General features: G+C 35.7%; 1 protein-coding gene across 1 annotated transcript in view; it reads left to right on the top strand.

Moving 5' to 3' along the window:
• STX18 (syntaxin 18) overlaps nucleotides 1–17,797 on the top strand; it is a 35,514-nt gene that overhangs the window by 1,981 nt on the left and 15,736 nt on the right. Inside the window, exons 3-6 of the mRNA XM_009703818.1 lie at nucleotides 11,244–11,359; nucleotides 12,476–12,553; nucleotides 12,657–12,723; nucleotides 17,203–17,318. Coding sequence (XP_009702120.1) covers nucleotides 11,244–11,359; nucleotides 12,476–12,553; nucleotides 12,657–12,723; nucleotides 17,203–17,318 — 377 coding nt within the window. The remainder of the gene's footprint in view (nucleotides 1–11,243; nucleotides 11,360–12,475; nucleotides 12,554–12,656; nucleotides 12,724–17,202; nucleotides 17,319–17,797) is intronic.

Raw genomic sequence — 17,797 nt, 5'->3', positions numbered from 1 at the left:
GAAAGAAGTGTTCTTCAGGGTTCTGGGACACCATTTTATTTTGAGATTTGTGGTTCAAAAACAAAACTTCTAAAATTCCAACCAAATGTAAAATTGGAAGAATCTACAGTGTATGCAATACAGAATGCATCCCAGGTGGGATGCATTAGAGAACTGGGATGCATTCTTTATAAAGATGCCAATGAATTTCTACCAAGTGAAGTTTCCACTTTAAAGAGAATGTCAGGAAGTTGTTCTTGAGGTGACAAAGGTGGATCACTGTGGCAATGCCTTTCCGGGGGCGGCAGGCAGGAAATATCACTTAAAACAACAAAATGTCTTTTTTTCAGTCATCTGAGAAACACAAAATCCATTTGGTGTTGTGGGTTTTTTGTGAGGGGCGGGTGGAGTATATCCAAATGAAACAGGATAGGTAAGCTTTCCCTTTTAAAGGATCTTCTGAAACGTCACAATTTCCTGTTGTTGCATTTCTCCAGTCCCTCAACATAACTGCAGTATTGCATGGGGTGAGTCAGCCCTATCTGCATTCCAATTCTGCCACAACCCTGACTAAAACTAAGGTGTTGCTGCAATCAAGGTAGAGAAAAGGCAGTCTAAAGTCATCTGGGGTTGAAGACACCAAGTCCCAAGTGAATTTAACTTTCTCCAAACGGCTTCACAGATACCAATTAGGAGCGTTACCTGGACAGATATCCATCCCCCAGGAGAAGACAATAGGAACAGATGAGCCAGCTGCTATTCCTTAGGCTTGTTCCTTGTTGGAGGAACAGTCTGTCTGAGAAACAACTTCTAGGCCTGAAAGGGTCTGCTGCAGTAATAGCAATACTGTACAATCAGTAGTATCAAAATGTGTCCTTAAGTAAGTTGCAAGAAGGCTTCTGGCATCTTTTCTTGTCTCCCTGAAATTTTAAAAGCAGTATTTTGTTGTTTCAAAAATGTGACCAAAAAAAAGAGATTTTGGCATGTTTTATAAGTGTAAGGCCATGAGAGCTGTTCGTAGTGCTGATGAAAATGAAGCTCGGGGTTGTCGGTGTAAATTCTGTGTGCAAGGTGTATAATGAACTGCTTTTCCAAGCACCAAGCAGAAGTAGTGTACAGCTACATGTTATGACTAGCTCTCTGCTTTTCAGTTTCTATTGGAATAGGTCATGAACAACACTAGGTGGAGCTACCAATTTAATACTGAAATAACTTTTTTGCTGTGTGAAAACTTCGTGTGAGTGCAAAGGCTGAGAAACTGCAAATAATTGCAGTAAGAGCAAACAGTCAGTGGTGGTTAAATTTTGGGTACTATTTGTATTTTATTAACAGTAGCATGCATAAAATTTAAGTGATAAGAGGAGTAAAAATCTGTCCAAGATATTTTGGTTTCTAAAAGTTTTCAGTGTTCTTCTTGTTAAACTCTCTCTCTATCAGTTATCATGATAATTCTGGGTGATTTTCACCCTGCCACATCTCAGGTGTTAACTAAGGAGAGGAAAAAAAGTGTCATTTTCTTTATTAAAACATAAAAAAATCATCCAGATCTTATCTGTGATAGCAGTTGATCCTATCCCTAATGGTTAATAGATAGTACTGTCAAATTCCTTACTGGATTGCTTATGCTGTTCTACTTTGTGGATGCAAAGAGGATCATAGCATCTATGCTGTCAGTCTTACAGTCTTAGCAAATGCCTGACTCATTCAAGACAGCAGTTTTTATAACTTTTCAATACTTAAGCTATGGGGAAAATTTTTTAACAATTTAATACTAAAAGACTGTGCTGGAATTTATGTATGAGGTTTAATTTTGTTCATGAAATTTGACTGCTCTGTACTTTGTCAATCCTGCTATTTGTGTTTCCAACTGAAGCACAATGTGCTGATGAAATTTGGCTTTTGAGTTACCGAGCTGAATTGTTGTATGCCTTTTAAAAAGTTCTTCATAGTGTGTTACATCCAGGTTCTTGATTGGTTCTTTGACCTGATTTTTGCAGACTGTAAATTCTTTAATAATAGTGTTTTTATTTTTGACACACATAAAATATCCTGTTACAGAGGGGGTGTCTTTAATTCATTTTTAGAGGAAGATTTTTAGCAATGGAAAAGACACTGGAAGAAGGGTTAATTGAAACTAAGATTCTGACCTGTTTTATGAAACACTAAATGTTTAAATGAAATACCTAAATTGAGTCCAAAAAACTCAAGAATTAGTAATTGCTTGTTCACCTTCTTTCTTCTTGATTTGACTGTTAGCTATAAAATGTGAATGGCAAAACACATGAAACTAGTGATGTAGTGATCTAAGCTTGCTGACTTACAGGCCATTACAGCTTTATCCTCTCCTGTTTATCAGGATTCATTTGCTTTCTCTTACATCTTGGTTTTAGCTTTCTGTGATAAGGAACTTTTCTGGTTTTTGTCTTTTTGCCTGTTTTATTCTGTCTACTGTGATTCTGTCCTCTGGATAGAACTTCTGAGAGGTTTAGCGGTACCAGAGGTGTGGTATCATCTTCCACTGACAGCATGAGTTATGATGGAAAGAAACTTGAAACTGGCCTGTTAGAAGATTCTGATTTACAGAGGGGCACATACAGAAACTCCTCCTTAAAACTTGTCTCCCAATGTATGGTTATTTCTTGTCATTTGGCTTAAAAATTGGGAGTTGTATTGGCAATAACAGTGAAAACTTGGACTTTCTCTACAACACATTTTTAAGGAGAATAATAAATAATGAAAACATTGAATGAGTAGCAAAGACTGTAAGTGACTCATGTTATTATTGGTTATAAATACTAAGGGAAGGACAAATAACTTTATATGTATCATTGCTTTTATTTAATGTTAGAATTTTATCTTAAATAAAAATAACTTAAATAATTTAAATTATTTTCTTACACATTTCAAACCTAACAAAACCCTTTGGGTCATAAGCAGTGAACACATTGAGTGACAGGACATTTTGTAAGAAATGTATAGCTAAATCATGGGACATTGCATCATCACTGTTTCTGCTAACAGTAGCTGTCTCTGAGCTCTCGCTTGTGATGTTGTTTGCTGCAGTCTCTCTACAAGAATCTTTGGAAGGAAGTGAAACTCAACAGTCAAGAAATGCTTTAGGACATTGTGGAGTATTTGAAAATTAATTAGTTTCTCTTGGAAAACTCTCTGACAATACTTCAAGACAGCAATGATAAACAATATTTGGGTATTTGTTCATATTTGGTTTAGTTTACCTCAAGGACTTCCTCACCAGCTTTTTCAAGTAGGCTTATTAAGCTTCACAGTGGTGTATAGAAAGCACATACAAGGTGTACTCCTTGAGGCAATGTGTAAGAAAAATAACCAAGGACTCTTCTTTAAAGCAGACCTGATGAACTTTTAATAAGTTTACTAGATAATCACAAAAGCAATTTTCAATTTGAGTAAATATGGTAAACACTAGACATTTATATATTAGAAAATTATCCCTGCTACATTGTGATCTTTAAGGACTTTCCCAGCAATGTTGCATTTGGGTAATGATTATCTTTAGTGACTTAGTGATGAGCAATACCTTAAAGAAAAAACAAACAAACAAACGCAACAACAACAAAAAAAAACAAAACCAAACAAAAAACCAAACCAAAAAACCCCAAGCCTCTTCCTGACTCTGTAAAGTCTGAATATCGGATTCTTCTGTCATAACTGATTTGCTGATGAGACTATTGACTTTAGTGGAATAATTTCTCATTTATGTTGCCATAACAGAAAAATGAATAGTACCTTTCCTTTTTTTCAGTTCTGTAGAGATTTAGCTGTAAGGTTGGGTGGCTGTTTCTTTCATCTCCCCTTGGTCATGAACTGTTTCCAACAGAACAAGTTGATAACCCTTCCTGTAAAGGGGGAGGCAGGGACTCTTGGTTCCTGAAGTTGTTAGCAAGATGTGGGTGCTCTTTTATTTTTGCTCATTAAGCAAACTGTGGTTATTCCTTTTAGATGATGTTTGTTACTTATCTTCCCATTTTTAGTGTATGACTGCTATACATTCTATATATTCCTCTCAGTCTATTTGCTATAATGCATTCCTACATTGCTTCATACCTTGTGCCGTATGAGATCCTATGTACAGTCTTTGGTAAATGGTCTCATGTTTCGTCTGTGAACAACTTGTACGTTTGCTTTTCATCCTCGGCTTCTTCGTGGTTTTGATCATTGAACCACCAAGACAGTTTGTATGTTTGTGGTAAATGGAGTTCGAGGAGCTAGCTGTAGTGCCCTAACACTTGCAAATTTGAAACAGTCCTGTTGGGATTCCTCCACAGCCTCCAGTTTCTCTGAAGGATCTTTCAAGGTTTAGGCAGTTTAAAGACAAGTAGTTATTCCTATTGCTTTAATCAGACATTGGAAAGGAATTGGTAGAATTCTAGATTTTGACCACAGAACATCTCATACTTAAAAGGAAAATCTTTGGGAGGAGAGCTTTCCAACTGGGATTACTGGACATCTGATTTATTGTCTTCTGCAACTGCAGAGATACTTATGTAGTTCATCACTGTAGCATAGATTGGTTCTGAATAGAGATGATGCTTTTTCCATGGGAAATGCTGGATGCGTGGCTCCTGATGTGTCTTCGTTACATGCTTCTGTGGTCCTGTACAGTTAAGTGCTTGAACACTTCATATGTTATCACAAATAATATACTTTGAAAAAATTCTTAACAAACTATCTTTCTACCTTAAAAAATAATGTTGATGCCCAGTAATTATACCTTTTGTCCTAGCATTTATCTACACAATAAAGCTGGGCAAAAAAAACCAACCAGCAATAAATCAATTACATGTTTGCCACCTAACAGAAAATCATTGAATGCCTACCCTATGTTTTGTCGAGAGTGTTCTCTTGGCTTAACCAATAAAAGAAAAGAAGTAATCATTAAAGGACTCTAAAAATAGCATCTTACCGGCTCCCATACAATGCCAGACCGCTTTCTTGTCTTGACTTAATCTCATTTTTATAAGAAGCAAAGCTTTGTTTGTTATACCAAGATAGTAAAACATGTAGATGATCTGTAAGGACTTTCTTTATGGAGGAGTGTATAGTCTTTTCCTCTTCTCCAGGGAATTATTTTCACATTCCTTCTTCTCTTCTTTGATTGTACTAAGTTCATATATCACATTTTAGAAATAGTAATTCTTTGTAGCAGCATTTTGGAATTTCTTGGCGGTATTTTACAAAACTGAAAATACTACTTCAGGTATGCCTGTATTGCCTGTTCTAGTAGCTGAAGCTTCCCCACAGACTTAAAAGAATAATTTTAAATATGTTGTTGTGGAATGTTTTGTCATTTGAGTAGACAAATTTTTACCTTGGATTTATGTCAGACAGCATTTGGATGGAAAAAGGCAGTAAATTAAAATGCACAAAACATAATAAATAATGTTTAAATTTAGTAGTTAAATAAGAAATAAAATAATTTAAAACATAGTAGATGTCCAAAGGGAAGAAGTTTAAAAACATCTGCTGTATTTACAACGAAGGTTTATACATACATGTACATATATGCATATACCTACATGCTTGGGGCGGGATTTATGTATATAGTTGTAAGGCAATATCTGCAGGTGGGGCATATCTCTGCTGAAACAGTACACATCAGTGTTTTAGAACTGGTTTGTTGCAGCTTATTGCTTCTCTCTCTTGTAATGCATTGTTGGAGGAAAATCAAGTTTTTCTGCTTGATTTGATGTCTTTATTGAATCAGTAAGCAGAGAATATTTTATGCACCAGCAGAAAAAATTACTAATTCCAAAAGCTGGTGTAACACTTCTACCAGCTCTGGTTCCCCGTGCTTTGCCAGCAAAATAGGATCATAGAAATGATAGGCTGGAAGGAGCATTTCAAAACCAGAATGACTAGGTCATTCTACCACCGTGTTTTACTTGCTTTTAAATATTTATTTCAGTGAAGATTCCATGTCCTCCCTCTGCTTTTTCCCCATTCTTTATCCCTGCTACTAGAATTTTATTTTTTTTATGTTAACTTACTTTAATTTCTCAGTCTCTTCTAGAATCAACAATTACAGTATATTTGTTTTTTTCATAGGTGTTCTCTTTGACCTTTGATTGTACTTTTTCCTCTCCTTTGGACACTGTCCCAGTTGGTGTTGCAGTGAGGTGCTGAAATGAAACAAAACTCCAGCTGAGGCCTTGCCCAAAGCCAAGATAGCAGAAATATTACCTTTCATTTGTAATGGATTATACTGCATTTATGCATCCCATTGCAATGATAACTTTTTATGCAACAACATGTTGTTGTTATGTTCGGTTTATGATCTAATATGATCCCAGATGACTTTCTGAACAATTGTTCCCTAATCAGTTGTTCCTCATTCTCTGTGGGTTCAGATAATTGTTCCTGCTGCAACAAAGAGCCTCTGACCATTCCTTATTCAGATTCTTCATGTCATTTCTCCAGGTTGGCAGTATTGTTTTAAATTGAAGTCTTGTTCTCTTGATACAGTTTTAATTCACTTAGCTTTATGCCTCTGCAAATTTAATAAGTGTTTATACTCCATTCTACTGTCTGAGTTGTTAAAGTATTAAATAGTGTCAGATTCAGGACAAACCCCTATGGAACGCAACGGTGTCCTTGTGTTCTGGTGTATAACTTCTCCAAGTGTAGCTTTTCAAACAGTTTCACATCCTTATGTTGCTTATTTCTTCTAACTAACTTAATTGCTGGTACCTTATGAGAATGTCATGTGAGATGGCAACAAAAGCCATACTAAGGAGAAGATAGATAGCAATGATTGCTTTTCATCCATCCATAAGACCTGTTACTGCGTACCAGAAGTAAATTACACTGCATATGACTTATTCTTGGTACATCTTGGCTACTGGTTATCTTTTTGTTCTTTCCCAAGTGCTTAAAAATTGTTTGATTATTTGTTCTTATGTTTTCCTAGGCTGAGTGCTCTGTAAGTCCTCTGCTTTTTTTTCTTTTTCCTTAACCCTATTTTTTTAAAGATGGTTGCTACACTTCATCTTTTCATCAACCTAGCACTCACTTATTCTCCTCTAGTTCTTGGCAGTGAGGATCCATCCTTTCATTTGATGCATTTCCTATTTTACTCCAGGGCCTGGTCTCCTGTTTCTGCACACTATATGGATGTGCATACTCCCTGGGCTTTTTTGGAAGTTGGATAGTTCCCTTCAAGAGCACACCTCTGGCACAGCACACAGATAGGAGGGCTATATACTTCATCAAGTTTGCCCTCAGCATTATCCCAGGAGGCACTGCACCTTCAGGTACACTCGTGCCATGACCTGGTTTGCATAGCACTCTTTCTCGTACACTCGTTCACTCAGCATCCTAATACATTGTTCTGACTGATGAAAATATTAACAGATAATTATGATGATTGGTTTTTTTAATGACAGTGGTACTAAATTGGGCCCAGATGATTTAGAAGCAGTAAACTAAAGGGAATAGTAACTGCAGCTTACAAATGACCTTAGTGATGAAAGTTAATGCCAAAAAGAAAAGCAATAAATGTCTAGAATTTATTCATACTCTGCATATGATTTTATTTCTCTACTGAGTAACAAGCCAACACCGCATTCTTAGGTGTTTCTCTCAGTAATGTTTGCAGAGCAATCTCTTGTTATCATTGATATCCCTTGCCAGTTGTGCCTCATCCTGCACTTGACCTTTTTCTGATTGTGTCCCTACATGGTGTTCCTTTAGACTTGTCAGTAGCAATCAGATCTTATTTGCACTTTCTGTATTCTGCTTTTTGTGTTTGAGCTCAATGAAGAGCCCATGAAGTAGCTAAGTTGATCTCCTAATGCATTGCCTATTTTTCCCTTTCATCAAGGGCAGAATTGCAAATTACTGTAATGAATTTCTGTATGAAAACTACTAGTTCACCTGAATTATTTTCTGTTCCTTTTTAGATTTCCCTTTTCCAGGCAATTTAACCTACTAATTTTTCTAGACTGTTGAAGTCTGCCTACTTGATGGTACTCTCTTTATCTTATTCTTCACCCATCCTTCTTAAAAATCACAACCCCAGTTGCCTTCCAACCTGAGTTTGTTATGAAGCTTTCTCCTATCGATTAGGATAAAAATCTAGAAGAACAACTTTTCCCTCTTTCTCCCTTCTTTATCTGCATGCATTAGCCAGTGTGTGTCTTAGAACTAATTCTTCTGATTGCTTCTGAAAAACCTGGTTTGTTTGACATTTCTTGATTTAGTGATGTAGCAGTCCATTGCTATGATACTGCCACTGCACTTCTGAGCAAGTATTTGTATCTGTGACGTACAGGACACAGCTGGATTTTTTTTGTTATTTGATTGGTTTTTGGGGGGCTTTTGTGTTTTTGTTTTTCCTTGGCCTGTTCTTTTTAAACGAATGGTTCTTTTCACAGTAATGCTAGAGGATGGTGATTAAATGGGTTTTCAGTATAATTTCCATGTGCAGATTTACTGGGAAGTGCAATGGGGACTTCAGTACTCTGTTAGTACTAGTGGATGCCATATGTGTTTTGACATAATGGGATGTGATTGTATAACTCTGTGCTTGCCTTCCCAAGGAGGTTGGGTTTCAGGTGTCCTTGCCTCCAAGTGGCTTGACCAGCTCTTGTTCAAAAGTGCTGGTAGCAGACACTATGTAAACTGTAAGCAGTTATAAAAGGAAAGGTATTCTATTTCTTGTTTACTGGATTAAGCTGCATTTTGCTACCTTTGAAGCTGTGAAACTCCTATTTAAGAATTTTATCTACTGTATTTTTGTATTAGCAACTATGAAAAGTAACTGAACAACTTGTATCCCAATTTTAAAGCTGTTGCAATTATCCTCAGTGTATCACTATATTACTAGTTACACTGTTAATAAAAAATAAAGTGTGCCTGAGGCAGGTTTTTTCATACGTATTTCTAAGGCTGATTTAAAAGAAAATTCTGGTCTGCATTTTGTAATCTTTATTTTACACTGTGATGTTAAAAAGTGTGTGGAAAGAATAGAACTCTGCAAATACCACAAAAATGGGCAGAGTGCAAGAACCTAGACATATAAAGACAAGAACTTTATACTCCGTTTAGTAGCAGACCAGCCAGAACTTATTATTGTAATCTGAAATAGAAGAGTGGAGATTTTTTTTGTTTCATCAAGGGGCCATTATGAAGCTGTTACTCCATCCTTGTTTTCCATCTGAATCTGTGTGCCTTAACATGCTCAAGTAACTCACTAGGCGGACCTCACTGAACAATGTTATGCATTATCCCATACCAGATGATTTTAATGGTCCTCTTCTGTCTGGGCCTGTGTGGAGATGGATGTAGGAATGGATTTTCTGGCTTTACACTTGCTGACAACTTGCTTATGCCACAGACTAGTAATAAAAAGTTCCATGTATATAAGCTGTGCAAAGGGAGTGGGGGAGAGGTGTGTCGTAATATATTTAACAATATGAGTTATCTTACATTGCATATGTAACTATCAGTATGTCATCTTAACCAGGCTGTGGAAAAACTTTCCATCAGAGGTCTCTAAAATGAGACAATTTCAAGTCTTTCATCATTCAGAAGTTGCTTTCTCAGAGAGTGCAAATTAGAGTTATAGGTTAGAAGACCACTGATTACAGCTGTGATAGGGATTTTGCCACAAATTTGTGAAACCCTTCTGTTGTGACCAAAGGAGAGCAATTCAACTAGTAGAATATAAATGGAAACACTATATATGGCTGCTTTTCTATAACTTTTCTGTAAGTTGTAAAAAATAGTTTTATAATATTTAGAATATTATTTCCAGAGGGGGAAAAGGCCCTGATATTTAGATGTCAAATACATGACAGTATTGGAAACAAATAAGTAAAACAGAGAATATTACTTCTAATCAGTTTGCCTTGCTGTTTGCTGGCTAATCTGTGCTTGTGTACTAGCTGGCTGGTAAGCAGAAACTAATTTTCAAGCCAGGTGAACCATGTGTTGCTTTTTTTCATGTTCAACCAGTCTTATGGGATGGGAATAAAGAGATTTTGATATAATACTCAGGGACATTAGAGTACACTTAAAACTTTTTGGAGGAGAGCTGGGAGATCCATGCTGACAGTGCATTGAAGACACAGGAAGGAACTAGTGGTTTTGTACGTGATCAGAGATGATGAAATGGAGTGATGTGAATTGTATTCCTGTGGCAGAGATTGCAGCAGACACAGAGAAGATGTGACATTATTGTAGTGAAGGGTGTAAGAGACCTCTAAGGGTATCAGGCTAGCTTTCCAAATTGAAGATCCCTTCTTTTTACTTGTATTACTGTATTAATACAATTGTATTATACATACCTGGAACAAGTGGGAAAATTTTCACATATAAATAAAAATCTAAATTAAAATGAGGGTATGAGTTAAGGTTTTCTTTCCTTTTTTTAAAAGCAAATATAATAGGCTGTGATGTCTGTATCATCAGTAGACCCAAGATGAATATAGGATAAGCTGCTGTAGCAAAGTTTTATCATCATGTCATCTATGGCTGTGGAAACACTGTTAAACACCTTATGCAGTATGCTTTTCTGGTGGTTATCTACAGCGTGTTTGCATTTTACTGACAGTCTTCCATTTTTATTAATTTAGTAACAAAAAGATATATTAATCCTATTAGAAAATATTAAATACCTAGTATCTCATCTGAGATAGAAATAAACAACAGGAACAGGTTTTAATAAATCTTATGATGGACTTGATATGAAAAATGTGCATTATTTTCCAGTATTATTCCTTACTCTGGTTTGAATTCACAGATTTCATAGTACAGCTACTTTAAAAATGAAGCTCAGTATTTAGGATAATGGAAACATACATTTAAGTAAAGTAAGTTCCCATTTTTTTTGTACTACTTTCAACATTTGAGCTAATCCTTTATCCTCCTGGTTTTCGTGTTTTTAGAATTGAAATATGCTTCATTGGAATAAGTACTGAGGGTAATGACATATTTTCTAGTTGTTTTTTTCTCCTTATCTGCTCACTATTTGATTATGTACGAGATGATAGGATACATTGCTTTTTCTACATCTTTTACTAGTCAAAAATGTTTTTAAAAACCTCTTAGCTTTACAGAAGTGGCATTTTTATCAGTGATGGTTATTGTACTTTTTATTTCTTTTTCTGTGAAAATTAGTGTTGCAGAGAAGCTTCTGTGGGGATGGTGAGTGGGAAGAAGGTCCAAGATGTGTACTTGTAGATTTTATGTTGAGACTTTAAGTGACAGTTTGTCTTGTTTCTCAGCCATATTATGTCCGAGTATGTGAGGATGACAGATACAGAACGTGATCAGATAGATCAAGATGCTCAGATATTTATGAGGACGTGTGCCGATGCCATTCATCAGCTGAGAACAGAAGGTAAACTGAGCAACTCTTAAATATTTGTTCTTAGTTACTGATAAAGGCTAATATAATGCTCAATATTGGATGGTGAATCTGAAATGCTTTTGGAAAGAGATTGAAGTCTCATTGACTTTTTGTTTGCATCTGTGTAATCCCATTGGCTGATTAGTACTGTGCTTAATTTGTTTAATGCTAGTGGAAGGAGGAGCCAGAGCATAGAATTTTATTTATTTGTTCAAATACAGCAATTAACAAGTGTAAAACAGAGAGTCTTAAATACTTACTACTTGAATAATAATTTAGCACTGTGGCACAGAGGGCTGAACCAAAGCTCACTAAATTCAATGGTTGTCTCTTTCTGGCTTGTTCACCTGTAAGGTATTACAAGTATAATCTTTCAAAGTTTGAGATTAATTAATTAATTTTAACAGAGCCCTGGTAAAGTAACAGCATTTTTGACAATTTGAGTGTGGGATCATACCTTTACAACACTATCTTGAAACTTGTAGAGAAAACTTCTGTTTTGCCGTTTTCAAGTTGACTTGCTGTATGTGTGTATGTTATCAATATACCAAAGATTTTCATCAGCTTTGAAATGCCATCTAAACATAGTAATAACATTATTCAGAATCACTGAAAGTCAGTCATGCATGGGAACTACATAGTATCAAAATAAATAGTATTAATATATGTGAATTAAAGAGATGCTTGACAATGAATCCAAAAGACTTCCATATAGTCTATACACTGAAGAATTTAAAATGTTAGAAGTTCAATATTTTAAGCAAGTTAAATCTCTAGATCTGTTTTTCTGTGCGTAGCTTGGTGACATCTATTCTTGTTTAGAAATCTAAGTGATATAATATCACTCAGTGGCATATATAACAAATTCATAACATAAATATTGTAAGACACTAGTTGTTTTCAGCTTTTTATTTGTTGTAATGATTTACTGTTTTACAGAACCTATATTTAAATATAGCTATGTTTAAAATAAATACTAATATATAACATATATAAAATGTTAATAGGCTCTTGAATATCAACTTGCATATCAACTGAAAACGCGAACTTTTGTGCAATTCAGTAAAAAGTTAAAAGATTGTGTTATATCTTTCTTTTGTATTTCAGCACACAAGGGTGTCCAGTCTGCTCAGGTAAAGGAGCACAGAACAGCTGTCTTGGACTTCATTGAAGATTACTTAAAAAGTACTTAGAATTTATTGAATGGTTAAAAATGAATGATTATATTTTCCAAGAAAGAAATCATGCTCTTCTAACCTGAAATTTTTTTTACTACTATCTTGAACAGGAGTCTGTAAGCTGTATTCTGAACAAAGAGCCATCCGAGTTAAGCGAGTGATAGATAAGAAGAGACTGTAAGTAGTGTCAAAAAATAGTTTAACTGTACTTTTCTTTTCTAGGACATGCAAGAAAACTATTATTCACATTTAGATTCTAAGGAGAATGTTTTAATGGAAATCTGTAGTTGGATGAGCAACTTTGGCTGTCAGCAGGTGCATTCACCTGTCAGCAGGTCACAACAACCTCATGCAATGCTGCAGGCTTGGGGCAGAGTGCCTGGGAAACTGCCTGGGGGAGAAAGACCTGGGGGTGTTGGTCAACAGCCGGCTGAGTGTGAGCCAGCAGTGTGCCCAGGTGGCAAGAAGGCCAACAGCATCCTGGCCTGTATCAGAAATAGCATGGCCAGCAGGACTAGGGAAGTGATCGGCCCCCTGTACTCAGCACTGGTGAGGCTGCACCTTGAATACTGTGTTCAGTTTTGGGCCCCTCACTACAAGAAAGGCATTGAGGTGCTGGAGCGTGTCCAAAGAAGGGCAATGAAGCTGGTGAAGGGTCTGGAGCACAAGTCTTCTGAGAAGCAGCTGAGGGAGCTGGGGTTGTTTAATGTGGAGAAAAGGAGGCTGAGGTGAGACCTTATTGCTCTTTAGAACTACCTGAAAGGAGGTTGTAGTGAGGCGGGGGTTGGTCTCTTCTCCCAAGTAACGAGCCATAGGGCAAGAGGAAATGACCTCAAGTTGCACCAGGGGAGGTTTAGATTGGATATTAGGAAGAATGTCTTTCACTGAAAGGGTTCTCAAGCATTGGAACAGGCTGCCCAGGGAAGTGGTAGAGTCACCATCCGTGGAGCTATTTAAAAGACGTGTAGACATGGTGCTTAGGGACATGGTTTAGTGGTGGACTTGGCCACACTAGGTTTATGATTGGACTCGATGATCTTAAAGGTCCTTTCCAACCTAAACAATTCTGTGATTCCAGGGCCCTTTTACACTTCTGGCATGTGAAGTTAAGTCTGTAAATGGCAGAGTGCCAATATAGTGTTGTACTTCTCATTTATGTAAATGATTAAAGCACGAAATCAGTAAAATGTGGGGTGATAAACCTATTGAACTTCTACAAATGCAACAAAATATTTCTGTGTGTCCTGTTAAGTAATTTGTGTATAAAATATTTTAGAATGAAATCCTGCACATTGGTAATACATCTTAAAGATGCTATTAAGGATACTGGCTGGTCAGGTACAAGAGATGGTTACTTCTCCCTCTCTCCTTCCTTTTGTCTTTTTTTTTTTTTTCTGTCCTTTTTTAAGCCACTATCTTTCTACTAAAGCATTAGATTGTGTTATGAATAAATGCTACTTGAGATGGTGAAACTTCATGGCAAGTAGAAGATGATTAAAATAAAAATCTTGAATGTAACTTCTTATTGAAACAAAAGAATTTCTGCTTCCTATCGCAGCATATGCTCAGGCTGCTAACATAGAGGTGAAAATGTCTAGGAGAGGTGCTTGCTTGCTTTTTGGTCTGGGGTTTTTTTTTTCAGTCAAGTATCAAAAAATATACTTTTTCAGTTTCTTTTTCTTTAGACTCCCAGGTGTAAGAATGATAGGGAGAATGAACAGGTTTGCAATTTATTTAATAGCTGAAAGGCTTTCCATGTCTGCTCAATCTGCATTATTTGAATCTTAACCTTAAGTTCTGTTATGTACATTTTAATTTAAAAATAACAAATTCCAGAACATAGACATCACTAAATTATTTCTTGACTGTTTTTCCAAGACTTGATGCTGCTTTATCAGTTTGGTGATTGACTCGATTAGCTATTTACATTGAAACTAGAGAGATGTTTTCAAAAGTCCATAAGTACATTTTATTCAGTGATTCAGCATGATTAAGCACAATTAGATTCACTCAAATATATCCTCCTGAGACATAAATAGTAGTACAAACCAAAACCAAGTAAACAAAATGCCCCAAACCAGTTCTGAAATTTGGTAAGAAGTAATGGGAGAAAAGTAAGGCATTGGTATTTTTGTAACTCCCATAACTTTTCAGAAAAAACATACAGAAACAAACTGTGTGATATTTTTCATGTATAAAAATACATAACCTTATCAGTATTCTTCACACTAAAGAACTTCAAAGAAAGATAGCATGGTTCCTGCAGTTATAGAATTGGCTAACAAATACCAGCTCTTCTGTTTTTTGTACTCTTATATTACTGTTTCCATGTGAAATCCCAGGTCCAAGATTTCTCAGATGACTAAACAGAGAAAACAGCTCAATTTGATGTATGCTAAATATGCAGCAATGAGAAAGCACTTAAATAAAGAGCAATAAAGCATTAAAAAAATAACCCAGAAGATGCAGTCCTTTTATGTAATATTGGAGGATACCTCTTTGCCTCTTTTTACAGAGGTAAGAACTAGAAAACAGATGTTGACCAGGTCGAGTCTGTCTGCATTGCAGATATGATGTAATGGCTAAATTGTCATTTACATTAAAATTCAAATTAAATAAATCAGAAGGCATAAACCAATCTTCATGATGACTTGAAGAAAAATTGTCTTTTTTCATATGCTTTCAACTAGTTGATTTGTAATTTCCTCAAGGGTTTCAGCAGACACTTTATGTTGATAGTAAGATCATGTTCCATCACTTAAAAGAACTAGGCATTCTTTCAGTAGTGGCAGGCATTTTGTTCATTTTTAATTGAAAGCTATGTACATTAGCATACCATGCAAAGTAAGGACAACAAACAATAAAGGAATACATTTCTTTTAAAAATAAATTAATCCTAGTGCAAATCTTCTTTCCTGCAATTTAGTCAACTTTAAAAACATGTGCGTATCAGACAATACTGAAAGGTTTGTGGTAGAAATATACTTCTTCATGTTTCCTTTTATACTGATAAACATCCTAAGCTCTTCAACAAATTGCCTGAGTGTTATAATTTTCTTACATAAGTTGCCCTTAGGTATTAACTCATATTTTTTGATTAAAAAGTTCTGCCAATTACATAGGACGAGTTCCCCAGAATGAAAAGCTGAGAAATAGAAACACAGGCAACTTTTCCTGTAAAGATACTTTTCTGTGATTTTCAGTTCTTATGTTTATTGGTATTCAAAATTATATTTCATTTCAGTTTTAAACTTCTTTTTCCATTAGAATATCTTGTGAATTATGCATGCAATTATTCAAACCAAGCTGATATTTTTATTATTTGGGGAATTTGTGTTTTGTTAGTATCAGAACTATTATTTGAACTGCATGGACATCCAGATAAGTCTTTTTTTTTCCTCATTATTAGGCAAATTTGGGACTTGAGAGGGAGGACATGAGAGAAGAAAAGTTCTTTTTTGTAAAATTATGAAAAGGCCAGTACTTGCAGAGTTTTTAGAACTAAGAAAGGTTCCATGTTACTGCCTTTTCTTGTTTAAATAACATAGTTACTCAGTGATGACTAATGCGTTATATTCTGTTTTTCTCAGAATTTTCTAATTATGGGTTAGAATTTAGACACAATACAAAGAAGGAAAGGAACACAAAATGCAACACCTTCTGTTAAGCAGCAGGGGAAGATTGCAGATCATAATGAGATTAACTTGATTATATTTGAGAGGGGAGGAAGTGATGAAGGTGGCACAGCAGGTTATTCAGCCTATTGCTTTTTGGTTTTTTGTTCTTTAGCGTCTTTAACACCATAATTGCTAAGCATTTAACTGCCTACTATGTAGCAGTTACAGAATTCATTGTAGACGACAATAAACCACAGAAGTTTACTGGAAAAAATATCTTGTCACTAATTTTAAACTGTCTTTGGTGCCACAGCGAAACATACTTGGCAAGTACTTAATATCTAATCATTGAATATACTTCTAATTTTTTGCATTACCTTTGAATTAAAATTGCATAGCAGGGACTTAGATCTAGTGTATATCCGTCCACTGCACATGTTTTTTCTTTTCCTTGCTTCTAAATGGTCTGTTGTGTCTTTTGGCAGACAAGGTAAGGATCACTTTCATCCTGGTTAAACTATTCTTTAAAGCTAGTGAAATAAAACCACTTGTTTTGGGAAAAAGCTAATTCAGTTGTATTTTCTTACTTTTCCTTTATGATAATTGACAATATAAAGTAAAATTGTAATTATTACTTGAAAAAAATAAAGTAGTGATGTTGGTTATTGCTACTAAAACTATTTTTCAGTATGACCAAAATGTTGTTTGTTTGGTTTTTAAAAAAATATGTATTTTGATACACTGGAATTTTTAATGGAAGATTACTAAAACATTTGTGGTTTTATGCTATAGCCTTCAAAATTCTCCTCAACTCTGAACAAGTAATGTGTTTTGTTCAGGAACACTATTCATGCTTTCTTTGCTTTTGTAATAATATTTCAGTGAAAGTTGCTAAGTACATTTTGTATCTTGGCTCAGAAATCTTTAATGTGAAGTTTACAAGGGTTAAAGTGTTGAATTTAATAATCTGCAGTGGTTCTCATTTTAGAGAAATTCAGCTGTGTAATATCAGTTGAATTATAGGCTCTTGTGATTCTAGGTCCAAACTTGAACCTGAGCAGAGCAATGTGTCCAAATCACCTCTTTCCCCTGAAAAATCATCACAGAATCCTTTAGATGATTTTGAAGAAAAACTTTCTGCTGAGGAAAGCAAAGGTAAGAATATTTTACTTTTTGTGGCAAGGCCTGTCTGGTCAATAGTACTTCCTTCACATTACAAGGACCTGTTCCTGTGACTTGCACCTCTTCTATTTTCATCTTCCCTGAGCTGATCAGGCTTTTGTGAAGCATATTGTGAGACTGAGGAAGCAAAATCTTAAAACTTTGACTTGCTTTTTCCAAGCAGCTAAAAAAGTCTTATGCCTTGCTGGATTCCTTGTCCTCTCAAACTCTGAACTCTTTTATTTTTATTTATTTTTATCAGTATCCATCAATTTACCTATCTTCTGAGGTCTGGGTCACAACAACCTCATGCAATGCTACAGGCTTAGGGAAGAGTGGCTGGAAAGGTGCCTGGCAGAGAAAGACCTGGGAGTGTTGGTTGACAGCCACCTGAATATGAGCCAGCAGTGTGCCTGCATGGCCAACAAGGCCAACAGCATCCTGGCTTGTATCAAAAACAGTGTGGCGGGGAG

Source organism: Cariama cristata, unplaced genomic scaffold, assembly GCF_000690535.1.
Source record: "Cariama cristata isolate BGI_N322 unplaced genomic scaffold, ASM69053v1 scaffold5757, whole genome shotgun sequence".
Lineage (NCBI taxonomy): Eukaryota > Metazoa > Chordata > Aves > Cariamiformes > Cariamidae > Cariama > Cariama cristata.
This window is presented reverse-complemented; position numbering and strand designations above follow the sequence as displayed.